This window comes from Stegodyphus dumicola, chromosome 12 (genome assembly GCF_044657685.1).
Source record: "Stegodyphus dumicola isolate Sdum_Otavi_A_Nest chromosome 12, ASM4465768v1".
Classification (NCBI taxonomy): Eukaryota; Metazoa; Arthropoda; class Arachnida; order Araneae; family Eresidae; genus Stegodyphus; species Stegodyphus dumicola.
In genome coordinates this window covers 110,070,508-110,089,257 of record NC_140779.1, presented here as the reverse complement: position 1 = coordinate 110,089,257, position 18,750 = coordinate 110,070,508, and the positions used below count along the sequence as shown (strand labels likewise).

The 18,750-nt window shown below is 31.1% G+C and overlaps 1 protein-coding gene across 5 annotated transcripts in view; it reads left to right on the top strand.

Moving 5' to 3' along the window:
• Positions 1-18,750, top strand: part of LOC118189330 (transcription factor CP2-like) — an 86,083-nt gene that overhangs the window by 60,720 nt on the left and 6,613 nt on the right. For all 5 annotated transcript variants that reach the window (XM_085806795.1, XM_085806796.1, XM_085806793.1 and 2 more), the window contains 4 exons: positions 3,259-3,397; positions 10,618-10,708; positions 11,727-11,773; positions 17,102-17,244. In XM_085806795.1, coding sequence (XP_085662921.1) covers positions 3,259-3,397; positions 10,618-10,708; positions 11,727-11,773; positions 17,102-17,244 — 420 coding nt within the window. The remainder of the gene's footprint in view (positions 1-3,258; positions 3,398-10,617; positions 10,709-11,726; positions 11,774-17,101; positions 17,245-18,750) is intronic.

The following is an 18,750-nucleotide window of genomic DNA, read 5'->3' as shown; positions in this document are numbered from 1 at the left end:
ACTAAAACTTATTAATTATTTTTAGATATGTTAATCATAGTGCAAACAAGCACATTGATTTTAAATATATATATGTCATTCTTTTCATCAATTCTTTTCTGGACTGCTGTATATTTTAACCAATTCATATAGACGAAAAAATGGAATTTATTTCTTTTAATAATTAATTTTTTTTAATTATAAAAATTAACTAAGAAATATTTTAAATTTCTGAATACAGTAGAAGTCCAGAAATCTGCAAAACTTGGGACCAGAGGTTGTGTGGATTTTAGGATTTTGCGGATTTCAGGACAGAGTCGTAATATTCAGACTAAAAGTGCAAAATAAATAAGCCGTGTTAGATACATTTGATTAAATTATTACATACATTATTTCAATAACTTATTATATGCATTAAATTATTATTACATATATAACTTGATTATATTATTCATTGTATTATATGTACACAGCATCAAGGTTTGCCAATTTCGCCTCATGCAAAGAATTCTGGTTTCGGATTCAAGTGTTAGAATCACTGTTGCTGTAAAATTTCAACAGCTTTTCTTTATTTTTCCTTATATCATACACAATTGTGTTACAATTCCATATGATTCTGCTATAAACCGAGGAGTAGCACCTGCCCCCATCTTTTGCAGAATTTGCACTTTTTCCATTATCGTCAATGCAACGTGTTTACGTTTTTCAATGTTGCAAGCAGTAAAATCATGATTGCGTTTCTTTTCTGTAATTGTACTAAAAAGGGCTGAAATTTAAAATATTCTTAATTTATCCACCAAATATCTGGATAAAAAAAAGGCAGCACTAAATAATCTCGTGAAATAATAAAGCTTAGAAAATACAACAACGTGGAATCATGAACTTGAAAGAAGAGTTGAGTCAATCGTCTGCTTTTTTACCTTGATGCAGATTAGAGGGTAAAAAACATTTATCATGATGTCAATAATTTGGTATTTCCATCATGACTCATTATTATTCGGTAAGTATTTTTTTCTTCGATATTTTGTATTCAACGTTGCGGTTCCTGGAACCTGTAAACTGAATGTTTATATTTTGAGAGGCAACGCGGAGTTCAGGAGTTGGCGGATTTTCGATATTTGACTGTATTAGTTAAATTTTCAAAACTGTTTTAAATATTCTTTTATATAGCTTAGATTCTAAAATAAGAGATCTTGTCTAATCACACTCATCATTATCTTAAATACGTTTCTTCATCTGTATTCAGACAGATAAATTTAGCCCTTTGAAGGGCACCGGTATATATGTTTGTCAGTTTTTTAACGTCCAAAAAAATGCTAATTTTTCTACACCAAAAGCTATAATCATAAGTGTCTAGTGTTTGCTTTTGATTCTAAATGGCAACATCACCCTATGAATGTCAGTATTTTTCAGTTATGAAATTAATATACCTCGTCCCAAGGTATCATGTTGGAAGACTAATAAATTCTATTAGAGGGAAAGAAAAAATTCAAAATCTTCAAATATATGATGTACACATGCTGAATCTTACATATTTACTTCATTTCAGTCAGAAGTGATAATTAACAAAAGATTATTTATACGATTTTAAAACTGGTATATAATATATACCGGCACCCACACTGAGGGTACCACGCCAATAGATGGCAGCACCAGTCTTCTCCTTTTCTACTCTGTGACATGACAGAATTTCTTTATTATTATAACAGTTTATGGTGTAATAATTTTTCATGTTTAATTTATAAGTCGTTTAGGATTAAATAGTATGTTCATGAAGGAATGAGGAGTTTACTGACCCTGCACTAGGACTGAATACAAGTATAATAGTTTCATTTATTCTTTGTGTACTCAGCTCAAGTTTCATCAGAAAATTTTTATTTCAGCACTTATCCCTTTCCCAAGAGGAAGACTCATCGATTTCAAAATTGCCGTCTGGGGTCAAAACTTTACACAATTGTGGGGGTTAAATGTGGCATGCTAGCCCCCGAAAGACACCCGTTGCTTTGTGTTCTCCAAAATCCTAGAATGCCAGGAAAATGAAAAGAGGTGATTGACAACCAATTTTTCATTCGGGAGTCACGCCTTCTTCCCTTTGTGAGGTGTGATAAGATCACACAAAGGGAAAGCTCGCATAAAATGGAAATGTACTTAAGTTCTATCTCATAGTGTAATCACAAAAACTGCTGGTTTGAAGGAATGCTTTTATTCTTTAGGGAAATTCTTTTTAATATTCTTTGTTAATTTCAGATGAAAGACTAGAGAAATTTGCCCTCTGGTTGATACAAATAGGTTGTTTCCGAAATAAATTTTCACAGTTGTCGAAAGGAGGGAAAATATTTCTAAGGCCCTTTTTAGATGCCAAAATGTTTAGATTCCATGTTTATCCAAAAGTTGAAAAGGAGCCCCTAGGAAGCCAAAGGGGTTAAAAATCAGAATAAGAGCCAAAGAATAGCTTTGAGGTGTATCAAATAATAAAATTGTTTAACAGCGTTTCTTCCTGAACAAAAAGATATATTACAACCTATATTTACAAAAAATAAAAAAGGGACGCTTACGGTCCTCAATCATCTAAAGTGAAGAGGGGGGGGGGATTCTTCGTATCATAGTATGAAGCATGGATTTTTTCCACATATTATCTAAAGCATAAAATAGAACTTCAAAAATGCAGCATACTTTCTCAGCTGAGTCATAGCGTTTCATTCTTCAATTTTTTAAATTTTCGGCTGAGTTACATCTGCTTGTAATATTATACTAGTTCAGTTACAGCATGATACGATTTACGCATGCAGTGTTATATATATATATATTTTTATAAAATAATAATATTGAATTTAAATCATTTTGAAAAGCTTTTTACCCATATTTTACGTAAGTATGTTCAGCTGGGTTGCATCCTCAAAGTGCATAAAAACATAAATTTTATTTTTAAAATTTTAAATTTCTACCGAAATTTTAAAACTTTTTGTTTTCAGACTTACATAACCATATTCAAGCACTCATCACTACAGAAGCACATAAAAAGTACGCAAAATTAATTTAAAAAACAAAAATTAGCAGTTGGCAGCTACCTGGAAAAAAATGTCTTAGAGGGGCGCCGGTATAAAATGTTTACCGGCTCTTAAAATTCAGGATTTCGCTGTAGATTTTTTTAAGTCTCAATTCTGTGTCCTTAAGGTCCATAAGTTGTAGTTCATGCAAAATTTTACTACAATTTAAATTATTTTATATACCGCCCCTCAAAGGGTTAAAAGCCTTTTTTTTTTTTTTTTTTTTTTAAAGGATGAAAGTGGCATTGTCATACAACAAGCTCAAGGTGATGAAATTTATATTACTGCAAAAACATCCACTGCTGAACTTCATAACTGGCTAATAAAAAATAAATTTTCAAAATACCTTTCATGCTTTGCATTATATTCAGGTAAGTTAATTTGTAGCAATAATGAATATGCTGTAATGAATATTTTATATGGATTTGTTTGGTAAAGCACTTCCTGTTTGATCATTATTCTAACAGAATATCCATGTTTTCTGTGTCTTATCCATATTGCAAACTATCAAAAAATTATTTTTGTATGTGCTATGTCATATAATTGCTGTATGTTGCTTCATAGCTTCTCAAGATTATTTTACAGAAATAATTGAACACTAGATTTTAAAAAATCAAAGTTCCATGCTAATAATTTTTCATCTAATTAAGACACAATAACACGCCGAATAAATACTAATTCAGAAGTGCAAAACCGCAAAAAAATTTTGCGGTTTTGCAGCTGAAGATGGTGGTTCGGTAAAACCATCGAAACTAGTCCTGTGAAAATTTTGCAAATATTACGCTGATTTTTGTTGTTTGACTTCTGAATTAGTAATTTTTCATCTGTTGTTATTATGCTATTATTTTAACATATACAGTCAAAAGTCATTAATCCGGACTCGTCGGGACTTCGGCGATTCCGGATTATAGATCATCAGTTTAAATCTCGTAAGATGGCATGCAGAAATTCTAAAATTAAATATATAAAACCGTAATTTATGAAATAAAGAACAATTATGATCTAAAGGGTATCAAAATTTACAAAAAAAAAAAAAAAAAAACTTAATATTTATTTGTTTACTTCATTAAACATTTCTTTCAATGTAAGTTGTTTAAGTTGCTTTCTTTTATGTGATAATACTTTCTCTTTAATTCTATAAACAGACATAATTTCTTGTTCAGTTACAAAGTTCCGCTGTTCAAGTCCCGTAATTGCTGTGCCGAGAATACCGACTAACTTGTCAATCAAAATTTTTTCGTTTTCACTAACCTCTCTGTCACCTTCTTCATGTCTTTATCCATTTTTTGCAGCTATTCCACTTTTTGTTTGACGGACATCGAAACATACTTTCGTTTTGTAGATCCTTTGGGAAGCTCCAGCATCGGAAATTCTATTTGACATAATCGAAAGTTCAAGTTTACTTTTATAAAATTGCTCTTACAGTCTGCAAAAAATAATAAGCCGCATCCAATTAGAAGATTAAGGAACAACGCAATCATCAACATTAACTGAAATAGACAATTAGATAATTTTAGCTTATACCGTCCGTTATACATAAAATGCGCACGCAAAAATGTATTCTGCGCTTGCGCACATGCATATGCGCAGACGTAAAGGTCTTACGCGCACACGTAAACGCCTATGCTCATGTGTCAACGCGGCACATGCGCAGAAAATTTTTAGCTTTGAGGTCCAGATTATAGATCATTCCGGATTATGGGTGTCCGAATTAACGACTTTTGACTGTATATAAACTGCATTTATTTTGCTTTCATTTTGTTTTTTAAATTTAAATGTACCAAATGATTTATTTTTTAATCTTTGCTAGTCTATTTGTTAGTGAGCTGGTCCATATTTTATTGACATGAGATAGTAGTTTTGTTTTTATAAGCAGTTTTGCTTTTATTGTTGCTTATTCACATGTCTGGGTATATCAATACGAGTCCAAACTATCATGAGTGAGGTAAACATATGTATTTGTCATGTGTCCGTGACACTTAGCCAACGAGACACTTAACCGACACCAATTAGCCAACAGGACATTTAGCCGACATGGACACTTAGCCGACAGGACATTTATTCGACACGGACACTTAGCCGACAGGTCATTTAGCTGACATGGACAATTAGCCAACAAGACATTTAGCCGACGACACTTAGCCGACAGGACATTTAGACGACACGAACAGTTAGCCGACAGGACATTTAACCATCAAGAACACTTAGCTGACAGGACATTTGGCCGACACAGAGAGTTAGCCATCAGGACATTTAGCTATGAGACCCTTAACTGTCAAGACACTTAGTCAACAGGATACTAAACCGACAGTGACGTTTACCTGACACATACCCAATAATTATTTAAACTTACTATCAATTACAAAATTTCTCAACTTCAATATTTAAGCTATTTTTTTCACCTATCAGTAAAATTCATTTTTTGATTCTTAAAGATCTCATATGTGCTTTTAATTATTGTGTTAATTTAGCATTGTTTGATGTGTATTGTGCTGTTTGGTGTATATTGGCCAAATTGAAAAAGTGCTGAAATTTTTCATCAGGGAATATGAATTAAATTTCAAAAGGAAAAAAGAATTTTTTTAGCTAAGTACGGAGGTCACTTAATTACATTTTAATATGAAATCTTCAAAAATTATCCATAAAGCTTCTTCATTTAATCAACTGGGTTCTTTTGAACACTTTCACATCACTAATAATTTTTCTTGGTTACTTAATGATATTAATTTTCCAATCTATCTCTTCCAAATGCTTTCAAATTCCTAATACCTTTATGTTTCATTACTATGTTACTCAATACATCATGTTACATTCTTTCTCTTACAAAATCGTTTCTCTCCTCCCACTAATGAAATTTCCCTTCTCTGTCGTGAAAAATCTGAATAATGCAATAAAAGTTATTGTTATTCTTGCATCATACTTTTTATAGAAACATATGGTGGTGAAAGGTTAGTTTAGCAAATTTATTTTATTTTGTTATTAAAAAAAAAATTTTTTTTAAAGTGAATTTTTAAGACAAGCAAAGGCATAAATTATTTGTGACCTCTATAATGAGCTGTTCATGCCACCATTCTTGAGATAAAAAATCTGTAACATTTTATTGACCATGCGTACCCGCTGAGATTTCCTGGCTGGGAACTAGCTGATAGTTGACACTCTGATTGTCCTTAGGGAATTAGATCAATATAGCTTATTAAAGCCCATCTGGGCTAATATGCATAAGCAATTAGTATTTAAGCATTAACCACGCCCCTCTCTTAAAATACATACTTAGGTTAATGTTTATAGCACTAAACTGGTACCTAATGTTTAATTTAGAAGTAAAATATTTTTTAAGGTTTTGTTTTATTCATAACTGAATACATTTCTGCAAAAACTGCATTTTCCACTCTTCATATATCAAAAACTTTGCTGATATGAAATTCCGGACGTGGGAAAATCTCCAAAGAGAAATTGGATGAAGCTGTAGGAGAGGCCACAAACAAGCAGATTGGGGCAAAGCGAGACATCCTGAAAATTCACCATAATGTGGTACCATCTATCGATGATAGATTTTACTAGATCAGTCATGTGATTAGATAATACAGTCAAAAGTCGTTAATCCAGACTCATCAGGACTTCGGCGATTCCTGATTATCGATTTTTCCGGATTATAGATCATCAGTTTAAATCTGGTAAGATGGCATGCAGAAATTATAAAATTAAAAATATGAAACCATAATTTATGAAATAAAGAACAATTATGATCTAAAGGGTATCAAAATTTACAAAAAAAAAGCTTAATATTTATTTGTTTACTTCATTAAAAATTTCTTTCAATGTAAGTTGTTTAAGTTGCTTCATTTTTTATGTGATAATACATTATCTTTAATTCTTTAAACAGACATAATTTCTTGTTCAGTTACAAAGTTCCGCTGTTCAAGTCCAATAATTGCTGTGTCGAGAATACCGACAAATTCGTCAATCAAAATGTTTTCGTTTTCAATAACCTCTGTCACTTTCTTCGCTATCGGAAGCGAATTATAATGACGAGGAATTTGATTTAAATCATATCAAAGATGGAGTACATCAAGATGAAATACTACATTTAATAAGGAATTATAAGCCAAATAAAATAAAAACATCTGCCCTGAAGGTAAGGATAGTGCTGACAGATCAACTTCCAATTCATTGCGCGTGGCCGCAGCGTTAAAGATAAACAAAGTTTAGATAAACAAAGGATATGCCTTTATCCATTTTTTGTAGCAATTCCACTTTTTGTTTAATGAACTCGAAACATATTTTCGTTTTGTAGATCATTTACATATTAATAAATATATATCAGAAATTCTATTTGACATAATCGAAAGTTCAAGCTTACTTTTATAAAATTGCTCTTACAGTCTGCAAAAAATAATAAGCCAGATCCAATTCGAAGATTAAGGAACAACACAATCTGCAACATTAACTGAAATAGATAATTAAATAATTTTAGCTTACCTTATACCGTCTGTTATACATTAAACGTGCACTCGTAAACGTATTTTGCGCACGCGCACAAGCATATTCTCAGCCGTGAAGGCCTTACGCGCATGCGTCTGCGCAGAAAGTTTGAAGCTTTGAAGTCCGGATTATAGGTCATTCTGGATTATGGGTGTCTGACTTTTGACTGTATTATGTACTCTCTTTTGGAAAGTTGCGATGTGTAATTTTGAATATAATATTTTTACTATATTGAAAATTACACATTATTAATATTTTTCTTATAAAATGTACCTTTTCCCAATATCTGTTAAAATATTCAAATATTTATATATATTAATGTAATTATCATAATAATAAAAATATAAATATTTATTTATATATATCAATATAAATTTTCATTTCATTTTTCATTAATTTTATTAATTTTCTCCTTCTCTTTCTTGTTTTTGGTTTAGCTACATGGTAATGGGAAAATTTTTGATGCCCATTTTCCTGAATACATTTATAAAGTTCTAGCCTAAAAAGGCAATTTTCATTGGAAGAGAGTGGTCATATATTAAGTAAAATGGTCACTCTATTTTTGTTAGGCCCAACAGCGGCCGAGTGTTAAAGTCACTGAACACTGGCAGTTCGGTTCAAATTTCGAATCCCGCGAACGGACAGACTGCATTTGTGTTTTCATGGTTTTCCCCATGTGTAACATATATATGAGCAAGTTTTCCTTAAAAAGTCCTTCACTAAGGTATCCCTTCCCTTAGGAAGATAGCCCTCTGACTTTGCCGTAATTGCATAAACTAAACCTACTTCTGTTAAGTGGCCGCAGGCCACGAGGTATGAATTCCCATGGCGGAGCCCTATCTCAGATTAATAAATGCCTAACGTGTAAATAGCATTCTGAGGGTGTAACTAAGGATTTTAGAAAAAGAAAAAAGTAATTCCAGTGTGGCGATGAGTAGAGAGAATCACTCTACTTCTTGACAGGGAAAGGAAATTTCATTAGTGGGAGGAGTGAAATGACTTTATACGGGAATGAATGTAGTGTGATGTGTTGAGCAAAGTAGTAATAAAATGTGAAAGCATTAGAAATCTGAAATCACTGGGAAGAGCGAGACTCATTGTCAGCTTAATGTCCATGTCGGCTAAATGTCCTGTCGGCTAAGTGTCCGTGTCGGCTAAATGTCCTGTCAGCTAAATGTCCATGTCAGTTAAATGTCCTGTCAGGTAAGTGTCCATGTCGACTATATGCCTTGTCGGCTAACTGGTGTCGGTTAAGTATCCCATCGGCTAAGTGTCCACGACCGATTTGTCATTGGTCAAGGGACTTAAACACCTGTAGTGACAGAATGACTCTGTCCAGTTTCATTGCAATTTTGATTGCAAAATAAATAATAATGGAATCTAAGGGTGTCATCTCCAGCTTCTTCCATCAACTTCTCAAGAAGAGTATGGCTTTCATTAAACTGCTATTAACCCTATAATGAATCAAATATCAAGTGCTTCTATTCTGCTGAGATTCTGTACATTCACAAAAAATACTTGCCTTATCAGGTGTTCAAACCCAGGTCACTCCTGGCTATGATTAATCCTGTACTATTTGGAGCTGCCGGGAGATGGGATATTTCTTCTTTATCTGATGGACATTTGTTTTGACATCGGTTGCTTGTTTAAATTAAAGTATTCTTATATAATTAAGGTCTTAATATTTATGGAATGTTTGAATGCAGTAGTTTAGAAAAGTCTCTATATTTTTTATTATTTTACTTTTCAAATATCAGTACTTACATATTAATGCAACCATCTTGGTGTAATATGGCATTTTTTTATAAATGAAAAGGTAGAAGTTCAAATCTTTCTGTAATTTTTTTGCAAAATCTGTTCAAAACTTTTCACGAATTCTTTTCAAATCTTCAAATCTTTCTGCACTTATCGAGTGCAGGATGGTGATTTGTGCTTCTTTTTGTAGAAAGATTTCCAAACTATCAATATTTATTATAAGTTGGTAGAGATTATTGACATACAAAAAAAGCATACTTCATCAATTTAAAATACAAATTTAATTTATTAAATAAGGATTACATGATATATTAAAAAAATAAAACACGTTCTTCAAATCTTTCTGTAATTTTTTTGCACGCGTTCTTCTCCCAAAGTACACAGTGATCTGTTTTCACTTAAAAAACGTCAGAGAATTGTGGAGACTCAGATTCATGCAACTCTCGGGAGCATCAGCTATCGAGGAAATGAATTTCCTTGTTGTTTGTTCCTTTTAGAAAAATTTCAGTAAAATTTAATTTTCTTGCAGAAATTTTACTGTAGTTTCTGCCACTACTGGCAAATTCCATAAGCTCATGTTTTAAAACTAAGTTTAAAGCAAAAAAATATCATGATTTGTTTACAAATTTTTTTGAACTTGGAATACAACAAAAAAGAATGCATACAAAAATGGCAGCATAGCTTGACTGAAGGACTGCTTAATTTTTTCAATTATTTATATGTTTTGTTTCTGTAACATGTGAAATATTTAATTACAATTAGATATTTTTTCCATAAGTATTCCATTGTTAAAATTTTCATAGTTCACCATTGGTTATAAGTATATAAATAATAAAGTTATATTTAAGACATTAAATGCAATTGCAATTTTTATTAGTCAGATGTATTCATAGCAGTTTTCTTTTTTTCACACAAATGTTAGTTCTTCCTTTCATCTTTGACAAATGTGTTAGTATTTTCTTGTAATTTTTCTATACTGTATTCAGTTTGTATGTTATTTAAGCCCAATTGCAACTCCTTCTGTTCATTTTATATATAGACATTATATTAGAATGCATTAAAATGTTTTTATATATATATAAGAAATTAATTCACCAATCTCTGTGATTACAAATTATATATAAAGAGATTAATTATTAATAAGCTAGTTTTATGTGTCTGTTATTCTTTAATATCATTTTTATGTACGCATTTAAATATCTGCACTATTATAAATAGCTTTTTTTTTATGCATTAAATTTTGAAATGTAAACTGCTAATTATTAGAAATTACTATATTGTTACAAGTTGTTGTTAGACTAAGAGTTACATTGTTGCAGCCATAAATTAATTTTCATATTATCATATTTTTCAGCAAAAGATTTGTTGTGTTTAAGTCGAGCAGATATGGTTGACATTTGTGGAGCAGCTGATGGAATACGATTATATAATTGCCTCCATATTAGGTATAAAAATTAACAAATCATATTTAAATATTCATTGGCAAAAATTTTTTTAATATTGCGTTTGATGTTGAAATAATTCAAAGGCTAAAAATCATATTTTCAACTACTACATATCTTTATACAAGACCAGTAAATTATAAAATCTTGTAGCAATTTAAAATTTTGAAAATACAGCTAATTGTGCTTTCTTTCTGGAAATAATACTGATAAGCAATTAAGAGTATGTCACAATTTTCTTAATAAGTTTATAACATGGCAAAATTGTAATAGTACTCATATAATTACTTCTGAGTAACTAGCTGCCATGAAGTCAATTTTTTCTATTCGTAATGCAGCATTTGTTGGAATTGATATTAGAAATTTTTATGTCATGAGCAAGTCCTTCTTTTCCTGTATAATGTTTTTAATACCACTATTTAATATAAGTACAATATTGGTATTAAAATTATATGAAAAAGAAGAATTTTCTCTTAAAAATTCATCTTTCTCTAAATTTAATCATATCAAGTATGCTGGGAAACAGGATTCTGTAAGGTTACTAAAATTTGTGGAAACAAGGTGGTCATTTCCTGCTTAATAATAAAATATATGGTATAATTTTATATGATAATAAAATAAATATAATGATGTACTGCTTAATAATAAAATATAATAAATAATAAACTAAAAAATAAAGTGAATAGACTTAATATCTGATGTTATATACATTTTGATTCTCTGTTTCTGCTTTATAATAAGTTGTCTCACATAGTCTCATTATAATTTGCTATCAGAGAAAAATTTCTTTCTTTGTGAACTCTCAGCTAATTATATCTTTAATTCATGACTATGTTGAATGCCATAAGCAACTTTTTTGAACTTTAAAAGAATAATAAGTTATTGATTTTATGTATAACAAGTAAGAATTTCAATTTAAAGTTGTAAGAATGCTATAATTGCATGAAACTTAAAAATTTTCTGTAGTTGTACCATATTGCTTGATAATATTTTTTAACAAATCGTATACATATATCCATAGGCATCCTCCTCCTCTGCGAAAATTCTACATTTCCAAGGATAGATTAAGTATGTATATATTTAAAAAATATTTCATCCTCCTTTATATTGATAAGTATCAATGACCGTTTTTTATAGCTTGATTTTAATTATGATATAAATAATTTTATGCATTTAACTGTTAACAAGTGTAGAAGTATTTTGCTTTTATTAAAATTTTTTATCCCTTATCTATTTACTTGTCAATTATATTAAAACTGAATTTATAATTTTTTTATTTAATTATTTGATTGTATCTTTTAATTTTTGCCAAGCCATATGAAAATTATTTCATAGCTATTATGATAATTTTTGTTTTAAGAAGAAGTTCAAAATTCTGCATATAAATAATTGTGCAAGTAAACTAAAATTATTAACTGGAGATAATTGATCAGTATTGCAGATTTTGTTACTGGCTGGAATTTCAACTATTTGTAGGTATACCTTGTTATTTCCAATTAACTGCAGTAAAGATAATTTCTTAATAAAATGAGTTGATATTATTATTATTTGTTTTGTTTTCTATTATATGTAAAAGTTTTTTTTATGCTTAGACATTACGGTTCAAATGATAAGAACATGTTTATGCTTAGATATTACGGTTCACACATTAGGAGCATTTTTTTATTTTCCCTCTTCCCCCTTTTTTTGTCATAGTTTTGAATTTCTTGAAGAGATTTCATTTTTTTATCTACGTGATGGCTTACTGTTTAATAAGAGTGTAGTTTTCAAGCTTGCTTGCCTTTTGACATGTCTTTCTCTTTAAAATTAATAATTTTTGATTGAAAATCTGAAATATGCTGTACTCTTTTTTGACAGTTTTATGTTTAGTCTTGATTTCGATGTGATATTAGTGAGAAAGTTTCAAATAATGTGAAAATTAGCAATTTAATTAATAAATGTATAAAATGTGTAGAAATACTGTAATGTTCTGGAGAAGATAAATTCATAAGATGGACAATATAATTGGTAGACTACCTTAATTTCCGGAAGAAAGGCCGCATCAGCATAAATGCCACACTCGAGAAAAATGGTGGGAAAAAAATTAAAATTACACAGAAACGCCGCATCAGCATAAACACCGCAATAGTTTAAATTGCTCATGACATTGTCGGGGGCCATATAGATGCAAAATCTCAACCTATGTCCTGATATATGACATATCAGTTAAGAAAACTGCACGCAATGAAATCATAACGAAAAAATAAATTAAAGGTAAGAAATGTTGAAAATATATTTACGTTCATGAGTATACTTACATTTGCCCACTAAAGAAGTCCATATTTGTAATACTTAGATTATATTATAAAAAATGTTGCAACAACAAAATATTAAATTTGGATGACAAAAGGAAATTTTAAATTTTACTTACAAAAGGAATTACAGCAAACTATACATAATATGAAGCCATCAAAATCTGATTCTTCACTATCTGAATTAAAAAGATTTAGTAAATCCTGATCTAAGTCCAATTCTTCCAGATCATCACATTCATTCTCTTGGTTTACAGTCTCTTTATCTAAGGATATAATTTCAGCTTCTTTGAACCCTGCTATTATTGACGATGTTTTTACCGATTTCCATGCACTTCCTACCCACTTTGCAACTACTCCCACCGCTTTCGGACTTCTGCTTTGAAGGATTTATTACCTGACAAATGTATCAGGTAAAAGGTTGTTTTGTCAAACCACCATGAATTATTGCTACGGTCGTAGACAATTTTTGACATCAGGTTTTCACTGACTGAAGTAAATGAGCACACATGGAATCCATTATAAATAACTCTTTTGGTTGGAAAAAAGATCCCTTACAACACTGCCAAACTTTTTGTAGCCACTCGTGCATGATTGTTTCGCACATCCAGCTGTTCTCGTTTGCACAAATAATTATGTCATTAGGAAAATCTCCCTTCTGAATAGTTTTTCATTTAAAAATGATCATCAGCTTTAGCTTGTCACCGTTTGTGGCACAAGCTAACACACATGTAAATTACCTCCTTTCATGCCCCGTCGTAAGCACAGCTACAGTTTTTGCACCAGTTTCATCAACAGTTCTGTTTGCAGGAGAGTCGAAAGCTAACGGCGTTTCATCCATATTTATTATCTGTGACTGAAGAATTTTTTTTTGGTTCAATAATATCTTTCACATATTTTAAAAAAGATGCCTTTTTATAATGCCAGTCCATTGGTAATTGTTAGCCGACTGTTGTTCTAGTACGCACAGAAATATTTTTTTCTTTTCATAAATCTGCTACACCAGCAAAACCCTCCTTTGAAATCATTTATGTTCACTCGTTTTGCTATAAATTTTGCTTGTAAGCAAATTTTTACAGTCAAAATTGCCATTCCCTTTCCTCGTTGCTCCTTTATCCAGTTTGCAAGGTCGTCCTCTAGATTCGGCCACCTTACAGTACCACTGCTTTTGGCTTGTTTCTGTTGTGGCATATTTTTAAGTTCTTCTTTTTCAGTTCTCCAATGTCGAGGACATCTCTCGTCCACTTCAAACTCTCGAGCTGCTGCTCTATTTCCAATTTGTTCAGATTTGAAATTACATTAAGCTTAAAACCAGCAGTATAGCTTCTGTGCCGTTTAGGTGCCATTAAAAAAAAATTTTTTTTATCCCTTCTTACTTAAAAACTGTTCAAGAAGTACTTGTACCCAAACAGATGGGATTTGTATCTGGCAGAATGCCAAGAAAAATCAATTCATGCTGAAGGGGAAATATGTCAGAGTTTGTTATTGCGAGGCAGTTGGAGTTGTGTCCTCCTTTGAAAAAAATTGCAGAAAAGGCAGGGGTGGGGAGAGGATGGGTCCTGGAAGATTCATCGAATGGCAGACAAGAGAGACTATTCGAAATGATGAGAATGCTGATTTGAAAGGGGGAAGAATGTTATTGTTCTGATATCCCGTTTAGGGTAAATAAGGCATGTAGGTCTGTTCAAGGGAAAGAATGTAAACAAAATAACGTTCACAAAAAGCAACTGAGTGGTCTTTTGTGTGGGAACAGCACCAGTCTATGTACAATGACAAGGCCATCCAAACTATGTACAATAACCTGTATAGAAATTTTTTGCTTGGTAATATTTTTGGAAGTGATTTTATATGTGCCTAATACATTACATTGCTTTAAAATTTCTTATTGAAGAGCAGAATTATTGGCCCAAAGGGCATTAGCCCAGAAGGGCTCTTAATTTCATTTTTGCATTTTGTGGGGTTCATTATAAATGGGGGTTCATTATAAATCATATATTATTTGTGAGGTTTCATTATAATTTCATTTTTCAAATTGTTGCCACCAAATATTATCGCCCTGTATTATATTTGAAGAAATGAAATTATAAAGAAACTGCATAAATGTATCTATGTTCCCTGCATTGTGATAAAACGATGGTAACCTAGAGTCATCAAATTTTGAATAACATATGTCTCCAACTGAATATGTGCATATGGAAGCCCAAATTTGGAATTTAGAATTTGTTTTATTATTTATTTCATATTTTGTAAAGCTTTTATGAGTTTTGATTAAGAAATTCAATGATTTCAAACCGAGCAATGGCAACACTGTACGTAGTATGTGAGACTGTGTATCGGAAATTCTAAAGGTATGCCCTTTTAAAATTATTTTGTAATATTGCTGTTGAATTGAATTGTATGGTTTAAGTACGAAGAACGTGATATTTAGTAAATAAAGGTAACACACAAAATGTTTAAAAAAAAGCCCACTTTGGGCATAATATAAAATGTGAAAACTGTCAGATTTTTTTATTGCATATTTTTATTGCATAAGGATGAGTAATTTTTATTTAGATGTTGTACAATTAATCTCCATACCTACCATGAAGAGTCACAATTCCTGAAGAGTATAGAATCTTTTGATCCACCTTTAGCTCGCATAATATTTTGATTACTTTGAGCATGGGCTTGTTAAGCTTCTGCTATATGTCTACAGGCAAAGCGTACCAAATGCCTAAGCTTGGGCCTTAAGTTCACATAAATTATATGACTGTGGATGATGAGCTTGGAGGAGCCATTGCATGATATCTTACTTTAGCAGAGTCTTAAGAGTTAATTTAGCTAATAGCATCTACTGAATTGTGTGCTTTGAAAGATTTCTGCTTTGCCTTGCATTAAAATCAGCTGCTAACTGAGCAGTGGAAGGGCACTGATCATGCTTTACCAAACATAAAAGCCTGTAACCATCACTATCTTTGATGTGCATAGACAGCCAATATATTGGTGTCTACTGCTCATATGACCATCAGTAAGCCACACTCCAATGAAAGTAACTACAGCAGCACAGAAACAACTAAACAACATTTCGAAAGCATGAAGGATTGAATTTGAGATTGTCCTTGGTCAAACTCTCTTAAATCTCAAATTCCTTGACAAGAGCACTAAAGAGTCTAATTGATATAACAATCTAACAAGGATTTATAATTCCCTTGCATCAGATTTATCCTTTTCCAAGATTGTCATGTGAATTTTACCATTAAGGGATGGCTTCCAAGATTCAAGGTCAGATTATTATGTTTTGGCAATTCATTGCATATAAAAGATGTATAAACCAGAAACGTTTAAAAAAAAAAGAGAAGGAGAAAGAGTTACATAGATCTACATAGAAATTATTATACTTGTGTGGGAACAAGCTAATTTATTAGCATTAAATGCTTACTGATAACAGTTCTTGCCAGAAGTTATCATCAATTTTAAAGGATTTCCATTAATTGAAAATAAAGCCCCCAAAATTATAAAAATTTCAAAAGCAGTTCATAGTGAAGTTTTTTCAGATAAGAAAGAAAAAAATAAGAGAGAGAATATCAGCAGCAATAGAAGATAAAATGCCTTTAACTTACAAAAAATTAAATGCAATGTTAAAAAAAGTGCAGGATCTGTGTGATTTTACATTGGAGTTTGATCAAGATAAAGAAAGAAGAGAACACTTAGAGGTACTGAAAAACTGTGCTATGCTTACTAAAAAATTTTTAAAGGTTTGCATCAATCATTGCTCCAAGCAAAAATATCCTATTTAAAATAATTGTATTATGTACCTATTTATTCAGCAGTAATAGAAATCCTTTAAATTAATATTTATTTCATTCCTCTATCAATTAAGACTGTAGTTAGGTTTGTTTAAATTATGCATATGTTCTTAATTTGAACCATACCTAACTATCTGGCAAGGCTTTACTGTACTGTTGTTCATTTTTATATAATTTTATGTGAAAATGTAAGGTTTGATTTATTTTTAAACAGGAAGTCTTCAAAAATCTTTTTCATAATAATTTTCAAGTTAATAAGCCTTGTATTGAATTTCTTTTCATGTTTTATGTTATTTTTTAATGATTTCCTTTTACTATAGGATTCCATGGCCTTTATTTGGACTCTTTAACTTGCTATGAAGTGAAAGAACAACTTTGTAAAATTTACAGACTTCCATCTGGAACTGTGGGGGAAATATATGTTACAGGACCTGAAGGAATACTGTTAATTATAACTGATAAAGTAAGTTACTTTCATAAAAGTAGTTTATTTTCATCAAAAATTAGCCTTTAATTATAAGAAGATAATACTTTGGGGAAAAAGCTAGTCTGAGAATAGAGAGAAAGCTGTATATCCACCAAGTAATGTATTTCATAAAAGTAGGTTAGCATAGAAATATAAAAAAAAATTTGTAACTTCATTTAAAAACTATATTCTTTCAACTTAATATCATTTCATTTGCTCATGTCTGAATACCATTATAGTATCCACCATCAGGACTATTACTTAATTTAGTAATAACAAAAATTTCCTGATATAATAATTTTTCCAAGAAAAGAAAGTAATCAAAAGTGCAACATGAACTCAATGGTAATTAAAATAGAAGGAAAAAAGAAAGGAAGGGAAAAAAAAGAACTGCTTATGTATACTCAAATATTTCTTAAGTATTAATTTAGAATTGAAACAACAAAAATCAGCGTTATATTTGCGAATTTTCACAGGACTAGTTTTGATGGTTTTACCGAACCATCATCCTCAGCTGCCAAAGCGCAAATGAACGAAATAAGATAAGATAAACTGGACAAGAGTTAAGCGACTAGCGCTATCTATTGATGAAATGAGAACAAAAATGAATATTTGTTTGGCATGTTATTTTATCTTAATTCTTAAGTATCAAACTGCATAATGTGGCATGATAGTACAATGACCTTGTGATGTTCAGATACTTGTTTAACTACACGATTATTTTAAAAAATGTGTCTAATTCTGTTTCTGAATGTAATGCAATATGGAGAATATCCTGATGATCATTAAAAAAAAAAACATAATGTAATTAATCAGTTGTTGGTGATGATTTTTTTCAAGAGTAACAGTAAGGATGGATCTCATATTTCTATGTAACATATCATTAAGGGGGAAGGAGACTAAGCAGGTTAAAATATTGTTGGCCCACTGTTTGGACATTAGAATAAAAGTCATTTATCATTTGGGGGGGGGGGAATACAGATGTTTTGAAACATCCAAAAGTGAAAAAGTGTCTTTTGATACTGTGTGCAGGGAAAAGGGAAAATGCATGTGAGCAACACCAGCCACTTCTGAGAAAGATGTCAGTATGAGATATGTCCACTGTGGAATGTTATGCTACTTCCCATATTCCATGTTATGCTTTATGCAGCATTATACAACTATTGAGACAACTGATTCCACTTTTCTGTCAGTGCACAGAAGAGGGTGTTCTTGTTTCAAAGATGTTTTTGATTAGCAATACCTCCTCAGAGTATGCCAGACATTTTCAATAGGGTTTAGATCTGGTAATATGAGGCATTGAATTGTCTCACTCTGTAGACAGTTCTGAATAACGTATTTTCAATGACATGGTACATTATTCTCCATAAAAAGAAATTTGTCACTATGGAAAATGGGAACATGATGCTCTAGAACTTGATCAGTGTATTGTTGGCCAGTCATAGTTCCAGTTGCAACCACACATTGGAGCATTTGGCCATTGATCATGATGCTGGCCCATTC